At 42.2% G+C, this 16,699-nt stretch overlaps 1 protein-coding gene across 6 annotated transcripts in view; it reads right to left on the minus strand.

Annotated features, from left to right (window-relative positions):
- Positions 1–16,699, minus strand: part of PAK6 (p21 (RAC1) activated kinase 6) — a 168,182-nt gene that overhangs the window by 29,080 nt on the left and 122,403 nt on the right. For 5 of the 6 annotated variants that reach the window (XM_068253438.1, XM_068253439.1, XM_068253440.1 and 2 more), the window contains 2 exons: positions 11,824–12,044; positions 6,975–7,595 (listed from right to left, as the gene is read on the minus strand). In XM_068253438.1, the coding sequence (XP_068109539.1) occupies positions 6,975–7,595; positions 11,824–12,027 (825 nt within the window). In that variant the 5' untranslated portion in view covers positions 12,028–12,044. Of the gene's footprint in view, positions 1–6,974; positions 7,596–11,823; positions 12,045–14,967; positions 15,061–16,699 lie in introns of all 6 variants that reach the window. The other variant, XM_068253436.1, reaches the window with a different exon arrangement.

Below are 16,699 nucleotides of genomic sequence, written 5' to 3' on the forward strand. Positions count from 1 at the left end.
CCTGGTAGACTAATGGTCCTTCCAATTGTCCCTTATAGTTTTCCCTGGTGGTCTAGTTGTCACCCCCCCCCCCCCCCCTTTATAGCTGTCCCTGGTAGTCTAGTGACAACCCCCCCCCCCTTACATCATTCCTGCGGAATCCCCCTGGCTTGTGCTGAAGCCAGTCTTTTGTATCGAAAGGACCAGGTTCCAGCTTAAAGAGAATCTGTACTCTAAAATTCTTACAATAAAAAGCATACCATTCTATTCATTATGTTCTCCTAGGCCCCTCTGTGCTGTTTCTGCCACTCCCTGCTGCAATCCTGGCTTGTAATTGCCAGTTTTAGGCAGTGTTTACAAACAAAAGACATGGCCTCTAACCAGCATGTGATAGGCTGAGAGGAGCTCAGTCTGTGACTCACACAGAGCCTGCAGGGGGCCTGGAGAGGGTGTGTATAGCTTCTATCCTATCACAGGCAGGGCTGCACATTCCTGCCTGAGTGCCTGAGCCTGACAAAGCCGTCAGAAGAAAGAAGATTAGATCATATAACAGAGATAATAAAGCCACTGTGTAACTAGGAAAAGGCTGCAGTAATCCAGACCACATTAGATCAGGTATAGAAACTTATAGGTTAGAAGAAATAAGGCTGAAAATGTGGTTACAGAATCTCTTTAATGTCATCATCAAACCCAGATCCAGCACATGCAAGTACAGGAGGCTGACTGCAGTAAGAGCCACAAGAGGGAGCCAATCACCGCAGGAAACGGTAGAGAAACATTGCTTCCTGCTGCAGTCGTTCTCTGCCAAAGGGGGTGGGAGGAATATGACACCAGGGTGGGATAGACTGGTTAGAACCCTAAATGTTACTTGGGGTGATAACAGCTAGCATGTGTGCTGTGCTCATCGGCACTACAGAAGCAAGGCAGAGAGATCAGGAATATACTGTTGTTCCAGCAACAGGTTAGTATTGGGAGTATGAAATACTTACCTACATACTAAGTATCTACAGTGCTTGAATAAGTAGAATAGTTTTGGTTAGATTCTGTAATGCAAATTAGCTGCCCTCTGATCCAAGGAAAGTAGGTAAAAGTGTTAACTGGTTACTAATTTAATTGTTCTTCATCTTATGCTGGGTATACATGGTGCGTTCCTGCACTCGATGCCCCGCTCGATTCCCGTCGATTCCCGGCTGCTTGATTATTTCCGACATGTTTCGTTGGATCGTTAGGTTGATTTGGCATACTTTACATGAGAATCATCAAAACAATCATCGAAACGCGATCGGAAATGCTCAGAAATAATCGAGCGGCCGGGAATCGAGCGGGGCATCAAGTGCGGGAACGCCCCATGTGTACCCAGCATTTCACATCACCATGCTTTGGTAATCAGACCAGAGTTTTTACTTTACAAGGTCTAAGCAGGTGAATGGTAAGTGCTTGTAAAATACCGCAAATGGCAGTCTATTGTTCTGTTCACACAACCAGCATATTCACTTTGCTGACTTTTCATTCAGACCTTGGACAAAATGTCACTTTACTGAATAGCAAACTCTTCCATTTCTTTACATTTGTTTTCTGTGATTACAGGATTTCTGCTTCAAACAGATGGAACATACAAGTTTAACCTTTACATGTACAAGAAGCAATATGTAATATCAATTCAGTACAGTGGGAAGAACTTGCAGATTATTTCTTGATGCTCTAGTAAGCAAGGCGTTTATATTCAGAATTGTTGGTTTATAGCACCGCCATGCATACATGCAAAAGGTGCGGCCGGAAATTTGGCGCTGGAAATAGCCGCTAGTAGAAGATTGATAAATTTATCAATCTTCTACAATTTGTAGTGCTAATTCCAATAGTAAAATATCAGTAAATGTTATCTATATTTGACTACAGCTAAACCTAACCCAATCCTCACACAGAGCTCTCCCTCTATGAGTGCATTACCCCCACCCCAATGCCTAACCCTAACCAACACCACCACCCAGTGTTGTCCAACCTAAGACCACCCACCAGCACCTAACCACACCCCTTCCTGATACAACCCCACCAACATATTTGCAACATAAGAACGAAAAATATTGGCACCGCAATAGGTGGCCAAATTTCCTGCTTCACATACCCATAGCTATGGCCAGATCCTCACCATCAACACCTCTTCACCAGCCTCCCCCAAATCCTCAAGAAGCATTACTGTGGCTGACTGTGATTACTACTGCAGCCATGCCTTCCTAGTGACTGCAGCCTATCCATTGGTCTGCTTCACTGCCGTGACAAGCTATTGGGAAAGGAGCAGGAGAGTTTGCAGAGAGGCAGCAGAATGAAAGCAGGGAGGGCAGCAGCACTACTAAAATATGGAATAATAAAGATCTAACCTGAACTAGGGATTTAAACATATCAGTAAGTACAAATGAGGTGAAAGCAAAAGGTTCCTTGCTACTTGCCAAATTTACTACCTTGCCTGGGGCTCCGTTACATCTTAATGCATCTCTGCTAATAAAATTGTGGGGGAGTGGGGGGGATCTCCCAGATCATAAGTAACTATCCCACATTCCCAGCGCGCACACAGCTAGAGTTTACCCCTTGTATGGTCACTATGGGAACCTTTTGATATTAAAGATTGCAGTCATGATAATATACCAACAAGTAAACATGACAATAATTAAAAATGTGCATACCCAGAAAATAAGTTATACTTATCCATTTATCTTTAAAGAGGAACTTTGTTTCATATACCGTAACTCATTGATTAAAACTGCTATTGCACAAAATTAATGTATCAATTATTTAGTCAATGTTTGCACATTATAAAATCTTACCTCACCCTGATTTACTTTTTTGAAGCGGTCTGAAACTTTGACATAACATTCAATAAAATGTGTTTTTCTAGTTTTTATTATCCATACAGTTACCTTATTTGCTTTTGTGCACACATAATATTGTCCATTTACAAATTACAAGTTCCAAAGTACAGTTTATCAGCTCTGAAAGCTGCCATTGCATTTTATTCATAGCTGCTGTAATTTTATATTAAAATCTTCTAGTGATAATGTCTCAACGGTGTACATACTAGAAGCAGAGACAGCTCATTGTCAGCACAGCACGAGTGTAGTGACAGTGGAATGTATACAAAAGAATGTTATCACCTCTTCAGATGCGGATCACAAGCTGAAGGAGCTTTCCACTGAAGAACAAAGTGCTGTGTTTAATATACTGTTCTGCTACAATTTTCTTGTGGTAGTAGGTTTAAGGCTGGGTCCACACTTGGCACGGTTGCAGGAAGGAGCCTGTGCTCCGTGATGCTGGCGGCCTGTGATTCTTGCAAACCTGAACGCAAATGGATCTATGCTGCCCTTTTGCAGCATACGTTTTTGATCCGTTTGCGGGGTTGTTTTTGTGACAAAAACCGGATGGAAGGGAAAGCAGCCATGACGGGGGTGGCAGCGGGCTGGGGGGTTGTCCCCCCCCCCTCCCTTCACCTGGGTCCCACTTCCCTGCTCCTCCTCCACCTACTTGCGCAGACATTGTTAAAATATAATGTCCGAAGCGAGCAGGGAAGATTACCTTCTCTCCACTTCCACCTCTTGCCGCTAGATTTCCTCCAATGTCGCCCTCTGTACTTCGGAGGCGGCATTGCAGAAAGTGACGTGGCAAGTGGATGAAGTAGAGAGAAGGTAATCTTCCCCGCTCGCTGTGGACATTATATTTTAACAATTTCTGTGCATATAGCTGGAGGGAGTAGCAGGGACAGGGGTTGTCCCCCCTCCCCGCTGACCGCTGCCACCCCCGTCCTGCCTGTTATACCCCTCCAACATGGTGGCCCCCTCTCTCCCCCCAGGTTATGCCACAGAAATGGATCAGTTTTTGTGTCCAAATCTTCCTGTGTAGAGGGGGATCGGTTTTCCTATTGCCTGCCACTACCCCTCCGTGTATCAGGATCCAGATGCGTTGCGTGAAAATGCAGCAGATCCGGACCTTGCGTTCACAAACGCAGACAGATCTGTTTTTTTGTTTGGGTAAAGATTGCCAGCTATTTTTAACATTGCTATCCGTGGATCTGGTTTTGATCAGGTCTTAAAAATGGAGCCACGGATACGTTTTAGGACCTAGGGCTTGATTCACTAAACCATGATAACTCATATCACGGACGTTTTCACGTGCATTTTTGCGCGATCGCGAATTTGCGTGTGTAATTGCGAATTTGCGCACTAAATTTTGCGTGAAAATTTGTGATTGCACACAATAATTTTTTATTGCGCATGCAAATTCGCGATCGCGTGAAAACGGCCGTGATATGAGTTATCACGGTTTAGTGAATCAAGCCCCTAAGGTGAACTAGCCCTAATAATGTAAGTAATCTTTTAGAGAAAAGAAGAAATGTTGAATTTCAGACCACTTTAAATTTATCAGTGATACCAGCATGTTTACTGCTGACAAAGCGCTTCACTGTGGGATTTTTTGCCCCATCCTTGAACAGTAACTTGAGTTGATCTCTCAGAGTGCTCTGGGGCAGAAAGCTGCATGACATCATAGCTTTGGCTAAACATCACTGGGAGCAGAGGACCACATACCAATATACAGCAATACATAGTTACTGTATAACAAGCATTTCTGATGCTGAAACCAGGATAATTCACGTAAAATGGGTTTCCTTAACCTTCCTGGCAGTATGTAGTTTCAGATGCTGCTTCCGCAGAAGGATTTTTTAAATAAAATTTGATCTAACTGCTTAAGCTAGCACTTTGCTAGCTAACTGTGGCCCCCAAGTCCCCCGGCACCGCTCTGATCCCCCCTGATCACCGCCGGCAATATTTACCCATCCGCGATCCCGCGAGAGCCGCATCTTCACCCTTCAGCTTCAGTCATCGCTATGGCGACGATCGGACATGACGTCTTGACGTTATGACGTCATGCGCAGTCCCGATCATCCCCATAGCGAAGCCTGGAGCTGATTGGGAGGCTGCACCATCGCGGGATCCCTGGGGGGTACGTATAACGGCGGCGATCAGGGGTGGTCAGGGGGAGAGCGAAGGGACTTGGGGGCATCATTAGCTAGCAAAGTGCTAGCTTAAGCAGTTAGATCAAATTTTATAAAAAAAAAACAAAAAAAACTCCAGGGACCATGTGATCCTCTCCGGCGGCTAGCCCGAGCGTAGGTCGGGCTTACCGCCAGGGATGTTAATATTTTTTTTTACATTTCTGCTATGAGTAGTTTAAAGGTTTAAAGGTTCTCTTTAAAATTAAACATAAAAGCTGAGCAAACAACATATTCAGCCAGGTTTACTGAATAATACCCTATAGGAAAATAAGCTGAGAGGGAACAGGGTCATCGACCCAAAATGTTATACCAAACAAGAGAAGAGCAAGCATTCCCCCTTTCGTAATATCAAATCAAAACGCAATGTTCTAGCGTATTCAGAAAATCAAAACTTTATTAGCCAACAATAATAAAAGCAATTAAAAACAAGGCATGGCCATCCAGGTCACTAGGTTCAAATAATAAAGTATACAGAAGATCCCTACATATTTTCCAAACCCTGTCAGGACTGGTCCAAAAATGTAAACCACCACACCAAAATGGGATAAAGAAATAAAGCTTTGTATAATGGTGCGGTGGTGGGTCAGTCCAAGACACAATATAGGAAAATATTGTCACATTAAAAACAAAACAGCAGTTGCATTGGCATAAGAAATTCTCTGAAAGTGCAATCGTGCATAAAATAAAGAACTATGGGCATGATTCACAAAGCTTTTTCACCTGTTTTCCACTGTTTTCACTTTATCTATGTCACGTTTTTGAGCTCCCAAAGAGCAAAAATATAATGTAATTAAGGTAAGAAAAGTAATATTGAAATGAATTTAATCAGGATTCAGGAACAACTTACTTTGAGTGATTATTTGGCTTGTAAATGTGCTGAAAGATTATTTTTATCACTTAGGTGATAAATAAGTCATTTATGAGAAGTTTTGTGAATAGAGCCCAATGTATCAAAATGGCTATAGACAGTAGTGCATAAAGTGCATTGTGCATAGTAGTAATATAATATCACCCACAATACTTGTAGTGGTTTGGACGATTAGTGAAACAAGCGTGATAAAGTAGGACATCTTCAGTTGCACAAAAGAGAGAAAACACACCAAAGAAAGGACCAGGAAGTGAAAACATATATATGCAGTATATGAAACAAACACCCATGATAGAAATGCCAAGAAAAAAAAGCTGTTGTATAGAAAAGAATAGACAAAAAATAAACTGGGAGCTTATCAAGATGAGAAGTTAAAAGGACGCCTGCGTGACAACCCCGGCGTCCTGCTACCTTATCACCTTGGTAAGCTCCCTGTTTATTTTCACCTATTCTTTTGTATCTGGCAGTTGTTGTTTTTTTGGCAGGGGTTTGTTTCATATATATATTTTTTCACTTCCTGGTTCTTCCTTTGGTGTGTTTGATTCATTTATTTTATTATTGTTGGCTAATAAAGTTTTGATCTTCTGAATACACTGTAACATTGAGTTTTGATTTGATATTACAAAAGGGGGAATTCTTACTCTTCTCTTGCAGGTTCTCTTTAAGTATCTCTTTAAGCTAAAAACAGCTGCGTCTTAATTTTTTTCATATTCCCAAACTATGCAACCACATTCTGCTCTACATGCAACACATAAGCTATTGTATGGTGCTACCCATTGATCCAATTAAATTCCCAAGTCAACATGTCTATAGCCTGAAGACTATGTGGAAGTTGGCTCACTGTAATTTCTTACTCAAGGTGTTGCCATGAAGGATGGTTTCACCTTATAACAAAATGTCTTCGGAATCTCACATGCAAGTGAACCTTTCTTTAGCCAAGTAAACAATCCAACATGTCACCATAGAATTTGTGTTCATAAGTGATGGTGTGTGTTTGTGTAGATGGCCACAAAGTGGAGGATTTAATCATAGTCAACACGCTTACATAAACAGCATAGATTGCATGTAATAGCTGGGAAACAATCATACCTTTATCTGTTGTGCTGGGACATGCGCCTCCGAACTCTTCTCATTCCTCAAGGGTGAAAAGCTCTGTGACAGCTCATGTTTTGAAATGCTCTGTGTTGGTTTTGGCACAGTGCCTTCTTCTAGTAGTGTTTCGTGGGATAACTGTCTCCGTGCTGTTGTAGCTGTGTGCGTATGTGTGGTCTCATCAAAACTGCGACCTCCACTAATAGTCTTATGTAGGCTGCCAGTTGCTGTTTTGGCCTGAGATACACGGTCCACAGTATCCTGAAAGTCTCCAGGATCTAAAGACTTGGCTTTACTAACTGAGACACTGCTGGGTTTGGAAGGGCTGTCTTCTGAAGGTTTGTAATCAGGCCACATAGTTTGTCTCCTGTTGACTTTAGAGCTACCATTACAGTTGACATAATTACTGTACTTGTCCGACACATTCTGCTCGTCAACAATATACTGTCCATTACTTGGCCTTTCTTCACCAAGAACTCCCAAAGACTGAGCTCTCCTTCTAGCCAAGGGGCTTCGTCCTCTCAGAGTGTTGGAACTGGTTACAGAAAGTTTTTGAATGTCATTCAATATCCCTGAGATGTATCCTTCCAAACCGATGGTGCTACCCCGAACAACAGTCTGTTTAATGCAAAACAACACAATTAAATGCGTGCATTCAATACTTAAAAGCAACATCTGCTCATACTATACTTTTAGTAGCCAAAGTCCTATTATTAGAGGAACATACAGTGTAATGGTAGGTTCTTTGTACAGCGGGAGAGATTGCAGCGCTTTCAAACACAAGCTTTACCTGAGTGATTTAACTGCATGGATGCGCAGAGCTCCAGTATATGGACTACATTAGTCCGTATACTGGAGTAATACAAGGTTCTTTGTACTTTCCCACATCGTTTGACTAGGTATACATAATCCTCCAAACTAAAATATTTTTCCCGTTACCCAACCTTAACCGCCCCTTACTCTAAGTGTAGGAGATAAATAAATACAATAAAAAGCACACAGTTAAAATAGAAGAAAAAGAAATGTGAATTACTGGTAAAACTTACCACCAGGAATAATTGACAGCCTTATTGGTTATAATAAATTATATTATGCACTAAAACATGTTTCATAGTAATCCCTATGTCATCATATACAATAATTATGCCACAAGGCTATTAGCAGAGCATGTGAGCATCTTATCTACAAAATAAATTTTCGGGTTCGCTTCCACTAGCCTCCCTGCGTCACGCCCGGTGGCACTTCCTTGTTGTGCGAGGACACAGCCGAATCCCGGAAGCTGTGCTATGCACGGCTATGGGATTCGCTGCCCCCGCATGGAAAAATGCTGCGATGTCGGACGAATCAATAAGTTAAGCGATTCGGCCGTTGGCACCATTATACTCTATGGCAGAATTTTCCAGCGCGATTTGCCGGAGGGTAAACTGTGGATTTGGCCAGATTTCCGGGCTAGTGGAAACAGGCCCTTTAACATAATTGTGAAAAAGTATTAAAAAGTGAGTAAAAAAGTAATATCAACTTTATCTTAAAGCTGTCAGGTTGGCATCTACTGCGCCTGCCCGAGCACCGCTCACGATCACGCAGATGTAGTCTGGAATGTTCTGCCCAGGCGCAGAACTACTGCATCTGCGCAATACACTCCAGACCACGAGAGAGTGACCGAGAGTGGCTCTTACGCAGGCACAGTAGATGCCGACCTGTCGCGGTCGGCATCTGCACCAGGGGGGACCCCGGGCCACCGGCTGGAAGCAGAGCTGCAGTGAGGGCACAGGACGGGTGCCAGGGGCTGAAGGAAGCCCTAGGTAAGTAGATTTCTTTTTTTTATTTAGCTCGGACCTCCCCTTTAAGCTTTAGGCCCCTTTTACACCTTCCTTGCAAGTGGTTATTGCATTACGCTGTTTTACCGCAGTGTAACGGAACAACAATGCAAGGCAATGGGGCCTAGCACACTTATGGTGTTGCGTCACGTTGCACCTGTAGTGCCAGATCGGCTGCCAACAGAGCATTACTGTCAAGTGCTTTTGAAAATTAAGAAAACTCTGAGAATCCCCCTCAAGGAGGAGTCCGTATACATAATGCTTTTTGTTTTTTTTTCGATTTAACGAAACTGATCCAAATTTTTGGTTGCTTGAAAGTTCAGAGGAAGTTGAAGTACCATACATTTGTTTTCAAGATTGTCGAAGTTTCTTTAAAAAAAAATTGTATATAGCAAAAAGTTGGGTGGATTGAAAAACATTTTACTCAATAATCAACTGTTTTGAATAATGGATTTTTTTTACATGTAACATCTTTGTAGGTTCATCAATATCTTCACAGTTACTACTGAACACCACACTGCTACCTAAAGCTTCATTTAAAGCTAACTTTATTTTCCTACTCATTGATTTTTGTTCATTAATTAGAGGAAACCTGAAGTCATAGGTATATGGAGGCTGCCATAATTATTTCCTTTTAAACAATACCAGTTGCCTGACTAATCTCTTTGGCTGCAGCAGAGTTTGAATTGCACACCTGAAATAAGCATGCAGCTAATCCAATCAGACTTTAATCAGTGCACCTGATCTGCATGCTTGTCTATGGCTAGTATTAGAGGCAGAAGCAGAACAGCCAGGCAACTGGTATTTTTTTTTTAAATAAATAAATATAGCAGCTCTATATCTCTCTCACTTCAGGTTCCCTTTAAAGAGAACCCGAGGTGTGTTTAAAGAATGTTATCTGCATACAGAGGCTGGATCTGCCTATACAGCGCAGCCTCTGTTGCTATCCGAAACCCCCCTAAGGTCCCCCTGCACTCTGCAATCCCTCATAAATCACAGCCATGCTGTGAGGCTGTGTTTACATCTGTAGTGTCAGTCTCAGCTGCTCCCCCGCCTCCTGCATAGCTCCGGTCCCTTCCCCTCGTCCCTTCCCTCCAATCAGCAGGGAGGGAAGGGATGCAGGCGGGGACTGGAGTTCTGCAGGAGGCGGGGAGAGCAGCAGACTGACACTATAGAGATAAACACAGCCAGCTCTGACAAGCTGTTTGTCAGCAGCATGGCTGTGATTTATGAGGGATTGCAGAGTGCAGGGGGACCTTAGGGGGGTTTGGGATAGCAACAGAGGCTGGACTGTATAGGCAGATCCAGCCTCTGTATGCAGATAATATTCTTCAAACCCACCTCAGGTTCTCTTTAAAATAAATAAAATCAACCAAGCAAAATACAGCTACATGTCATAAGTGTACCTAACAATTACTTTTTTTATACATCATCTATGTATGTATCGTGTAGTGTATGCATCATAGTCTAAGGGCAATTTAGGGGGAAGCCAATTAACTTATCTGTATGTTTTTGGGGATATGTGAGGAAACAAAGTGCCCGGAGGAAGCTCACTCAGACACAGGGAGAACATACAAACTCGTTGCAGATGTTGACCTTGCTGGGATTTAAACCAGGGACCCAGTGCTGCAAGATGAGAGCGCTAACCACTACGCCACCGTGCTTTAGCTGCAAAATCCCTTTTCCATGTATATTATTTTCACATTACATTCCGTACTATTTTCATCTTTTTGTTGTCTATACTAACAATCAGAATCTGGTATGTACTGAATAGTTACATATAATTTATTCCAAGTTTAATATAATTTGACAATCTATCACATGCCATACAATGTTTGATACTGAGTTTTCCAAAGTGTCCAATCTCAAAAAAGCTGAAAAACAAATGGGCGAACTGAACAGATTTCTTGGTTTAATATAAAAAATTGTTTGTTTTTGTACAACCAATCATTCTTGTTGAATTGCAGTAAAAAAAGTAACGTGTGTAGCCACCATGATTGGCTTAGGTAAACATTAGCATACAAGGCAGTAAGTGTATTGTCATATGACCAATAAGAGAGGCTACATTTTCTGGCAACTGCCACAACCCAGAACAGTGCAAATTCTGCAGTAGCTGTGAAAAACATAGTAAAACATGCTTTAAAGGTATACTTAAGTCTAAAAAAAAAAAAAAATGATATTTACTCACCCGAGGCATCCCTCAGCCCCCTGAAGTTGGATGGTGCCCTCGCAGCCCCGCTCCGATCGTCCTGTCCCCGACGGCGGCTACTTCCGGGTTCGGCGACAGCCGCCACAGGCTGGGAACGCAAGTGATTTTCCGCGTTCCCAGCCGCTATACCACCCTCTATGCTGCTATAGCGTATAACATATACACTATAGCAGCATAGAGGGTGATATAGTGGCTTAAGTATTCCTTTAAAGGACAAACGAAGTGACATGGTGAGATAGACATGTGTATGTACAGTGCCAAGTACACAAATAACTGCTGTGGTTTTTTTTGTTTGTTTTTTTTCCTTCTCTGCATGAAAAATTAAAAAATCAGGTATGCAAGTGACAATATCTGTCCAGGTCGGACTAGAGTGTAACCCTCATTGATAAGGATTAACAGCCATAAAACACTTCTGCCTTCTGAGAGCAGTAAAGAGATAAAGAAAGGCTCAACAATTCATAGATTTTCTGGCATATTTCAATGCATGTGTCATTGAGCAGAGACAATAAAACAGTAAAAACTAAAAAAAAGTAGATTTGAAAATAAAATAAAACTGTGGGATAATGGATATCTAAAAAAGTCCTTTTCAGAAGGGTAGATACAATTGTTTATCTCATCATTTATTTTCACCTCTGTGTCCTTTAACGTAAAAGCATAAGGATTATGACATTCAGAAGTATTGTTCACTAAAGCACAGTATAGTATTTCTCCCCGAATACTAAATGGAGAGTAGAGTTAGATTTTAAGCAAACTCATCCAATTCATCTTCTAAGTTGAAAGGCTAGGAAGGCTAGAAAGAACTGGAGAATCAGGAACTTACCTTCATAGGTTTTAGCTGCACCGGAGTGATTCTTGAGGGGTCCACTACAGGTTTTGGACGTCGAAGTGTGTCCAGTACATTTTGCCATTGTGGAGGTAAGCCAACAAACTTCCCTTCCTTGGCATCAAAGGATGTGTGTACACGATGCTGGAAATTCAGAGGCGGAGAGATCTCCGGTCGTTTCTTTTTCTTTTTACGAAACATGATGTCAAGCTGTAGCTCTAAAGTAAAAATAATAAATATGTGTGAGGACAGGTTTTTCAAACTCATAAAATAGCATACCGCACACCTCACACTGCATTTTACATTCCTTGACTGCAGAAATTAAGAACTAAAATATACAGCGTTTAATTATTGGTTCAAAACATCATTTGAGTGATACCTTTCATCGTCTCAGTTAGGAGCCACTTCAGTCATAGGTTTCAGGGCTCTTTCACACTAGAGCCCTTTTCCTGCATTTTAACGCAAAATCCAAACTTTGTGTTAACCAAGGTAAAATGAAAGTCCATAGACTTTCACTTTACCTTTCACACCTGACGCTGCGTGTCGGTGCATTGCGGTTCAACGCACCCGGGAGCGTTGAACCTCCGGGAGCCGGCGTCTTCCCGTCGGGTGAATAATAGTTACTGCTGCTGATTGCGTCGCACTGAAGCACACGCTGCAAGCCATTCAGCTGCTTTCAGTGTGGCCAGGCGGAAATCAAACAGACTACATTGGGGTCCCAGTTAACCCATACCGATGGGGATTGTCTGATGCTGTATAAGTGTGCTTTCTGGGTGCTTGAGACTCAATGTTACAAAACAATGTTACAAAACAGGCCTAGCTAATACAGTACTATACCCCACTCTATATACATTCAATGAACCCTGTATTCTATGTTAAAATACAGAACTGAAAAGCATATTAACTTTGGAGGAGCCATGGAACCCAGTTCTTTGAGCACTTCGCATTCCTGGGTTTTTACCCCTAAAGATTCCTGACAATTTTGGCAATTAGAAGTCACTATTAACACAGCAATAACTTTGTGGTTACTTAGGCCATCAAAGTAATACATACATAGTTTGTTTGTTTGTGTGCAACAATCTAATATTTCTTTCCAATAATATTTTAATTGTATAGACATTTTACAGGGGGGAAATAGGCATAAATGCAAAAAATACACATTTTTTTCATTTTTCGCCCTTCCTAGTTTTCACATGACAACAGTCACAATTATAAAACACCTCAAAATATATTATTGAATCACCAGTTGAGCATGTAGTGTACCATTATTGCCAATCTGTGCATCTGTAGCGACTGGATGCGATTTATTTGGTGCACAGTTTGCAGACCCCAATGCTGTACAGATACATTGCTAGGCAACAGTATAGCAATGCATCTATACAGAGTTGGGTCCCTGAACCATCGCCCTAGCAATCACATTAGATGGCTGTGGGTGGCAACCATAACAAATGTACATGAATCTTAAGGCCAAGTGTAGGCAGCACAAGGGGTTATTTAGTTAGGTAGGAGTTGAAATTTAAAAACAGGAGGGAAAAATAATTTATTATTTAATGAGAAACCACCACTTTAAACTTTTTTTTTTTAAAGGTTCAATGAATGATTACTGCTATAGAGCAATCATTCACTTTTAACCGAGTTGACCCACGTACATGCGCATGTGGTGCGGGAACGTCAGGGGCCCACATGCGCGGGAGCGTGCATGCACGTGCACGAGCAAGTGGCTGCCATTTAGTGCAGGAAGTGACTCTCATGTCCTGGAATTTTTAGGAGGACAAATTAGGACTTGAGAGTCACATTGAAGAATCTTGACTGGCTAAGCACAGCAGAGCCCACACACACCACTGTGAGTACTGCCAGCGATTTGTGCTGGTTGCTTGTGACACCTGGTTAGTTGAGTAGCGGATAACCAGGACTCTACTGTACTATAAAATGTAATTGATAACATTAGACCCTGTAGTGCTCTTATCTCTTTGTACTCTTAATATAAATGTTATTAGCTTTTCCACATCCTCCATTTCTCATCTTCTATAGAGGAAGAGATGTGGAGCATAGTGCAGCGGCCCCTTACATTTCACAATCCCAGCTATACTTGTGATCATTCATGTTTATACGGAGTGGCCACCTGGACGTGCATCTGTTTGCTAAGAGGTAAGACTACTTGCATAGCTGTGTCTTCAGCTTCCATATCAGGTGAGGTTTCTCCATATTGGCCAAATTGTGCAATATACTTACAGTACTGAGCACTCCATCTGCCGTTATTCTTTTTTGCAAAGCTTTAGGAGCTGCTCGGTTGGTACAGCATGACGTTTACCCATCATTACATCCTGAAAGTGTTTTGTGAGAACTGCAGTACATGAGTTCTGCATTATGGTCTCTACCTAACCCCTCCTTACATAACTTCTGCAATTGAGTTTCATTGCACACCTATGCAAATCGTTTATGGAAAGTCTTGAGATCAGCCATTATGATCTGCAATTGGGATCCAAAGGAGTTGCTACTACAGCAGTTGATACATTTTTGGAACTTTATCAGCAAGTTGTTGGAGGACGTATACCCAAGTGGGTCTGTCTAGTACTTATGCATGTCCAGGTTCTATATGCAGTCTGGGGATCAGTTTATGGACTATAGATATTGGGGACTGCAGCCCCATATCTTTTTCCAGAGTTAGTTCGGTTTATTCTTTTATGATGTCTAGTTAAGTGAACAATAGATTTTAAATGTGGTATTGTATTTTCTAGAGTGTTTATATTTTATTTATAATTTTCTTCTCTTTTAACATGCACCCAAGAGTCAATCCCTCTTTTACACTTTAACACAAACTTCTCAATAACCCTGTCAGTTACATAGTCTTATCTACTTGTGTCTGATGTCTGTGCAGAACCTCCTTGTGAAAAGAGCTGAGTTTCCTGTACCTCTCCTGATCCACCCAGCAACATACACACAGGTGGGCAGTGAGGGAGTGAATTATTCAACACAACACAAGTATGAAAGAGAACAGAGGGCATCCAGCAGTCTACTGGACACTCCTATAGCAATTATATACACTGGTTTACAAAAAGTTTACTACAGGTCACTTGGTCAGTATTAGAAAAAAAAACATAATGTACGTATTTTTGCAGGTTATCAATATGCACTATTTACCTTGTGCAGCAAGTAGCGGAGTAGGTGTGCAAATTATCTTGGAAACTGTCCATACACTATTTTGTGGTACAACATGGACATAAATGGACATATCTATAAATGTAGAGCACAGAATGATAATGTAACAACAAACCTATTTTCTCATAATCTGTCAAATTATATATCACATTGTACTTACACACATCAAAATAATGCAAGACGGTTAAGCTATTTGTGCATCAATTACTCAATATGCGCAAGAGCACATATGCTTAGCTCAACAGCATCTCTAAACCCATCTGCTATCTGCAGTCCCAATGATGACAGGTTAGGAAGGTCAGGAGAGGATAGGAGGGCCTGGGGTGAGAGTCTTGAGGTTAGGAGAGAGTATTAAATTAGGGTTAAAATCAGAAGATGTTATGGCTAGGCATGATATGAAGGGGCGTCTATTTAAAAAGAGGGCCTGGAAAAAAAAGCGCCTGGTGTAGCCCATATATGCCAAATTTGGCTACAAAAACGGCGCCTGGTGTAGCCATATACCAACTTCGGCTACAAAGGGCACCTGGTGTAGCCCATATATTCCAAATTCAGCTACAAAGGGCGCCTGGTGTAGCCCATATATGTCAAATTTGGCTACAAAGGGTGCCTGGTGTAGCCCATATATGCCAAATTCGGTTACAAAGGGCACCCATTGTAGCCCATATGCCAAATTCAGCTACATAGGGTGCCTGGTGTAGCCCATATATGCCAAATTTGGCTACAAAGGGCTCCTGGTGTAGCCGAAAAATCTAGTTTTAGTTTATAAAAAGGATATTGTTATAGGCAAAATTTGTTGGGCTATAAAAGGGCTTTAGATATAGCTGAGAAAAGTGATTACTATGACCTAACTTATCCCTACTCTCACACAGGACCCTCTCCTGATGGTGCCTAACCCTAACCCCCTGGTGGTGCCTAACCCTAACCCCTTCCTGGTGGTGCCTAACCCCTCCCTGGTGGTGCCTAACCCTAAGACAGCCCCTGGTGCTTACTATGACCTAACTTCTCCCTACTCTCACACAGAACCCTCCCCTAACCCCCCTGGTGGTGCCTAACCCTAAGACCCCCCAGGTGGTGCCTAACCCTAAGACTCCCTTGGTGTTGCCTAACCCTAAGACCCCCCAGGCCACCCTACTGTAGCCGAAAACCTTGTAGCCAAAAAAATATGGGCTACAAAGGGGTGCCCTACTGTAGCCGAAAACCTTGTAGCCGAAAAGATATGGGCTATAAAGTATTGCCCTACTGTAGCCGTAAACCTTGTAGCCGAAAAAAACATGGGCTACAAAGGGGCACCCTACTGTAGCCAAAAAACCTTGTAGCCGAAAAAAATATGGGCTACAAAGGGGCGCCCGCTTCTAGCCTATATCAAAACTCGGGCGCCCTTTTTCACCACCTTGTAGCCCATATTTGCAGAAATAACATGATGTCTATGGAGGCGCCCTTTTCATACAGGTAGCTCAGGTGCCCTTTTCAGCGGATCCCATGAAGGGTGAATGTTGGGGTTAGGTATAGGAAATAGGCCAAATTTAGGCACCAAAGAGGGAGGAGTTATGAGTTATAATTTAAGTTGTCTGGGTATTGGCAGCATAGTTTTTGGTTTTGGTTACACCTGTAGTTAGGCAAAGGGCAGAGGAGAGGTAAGGGGTTAAGTTAATCATGTAGGATGGGAAAGAGTCAGGCGTATCAGGAGAAATTTCAGATTCTGATATCTAGAGCA

The sequence above is a fragment of the Hyperolius riggenbachi genome, chromosome 9 (genome assembly GCF_040937935.1).
Source record: "Hyperolius riggenbachi isolate aHypRig1 chromosome 9, aHypRig1.pri, whole genome shotgun sequence".
NCBI lineage: Eukaryota > Metazoa > Chordata > Amphibia > Anura > Hyperoliidae > Hyperolius > Hyperolius riggenbachi.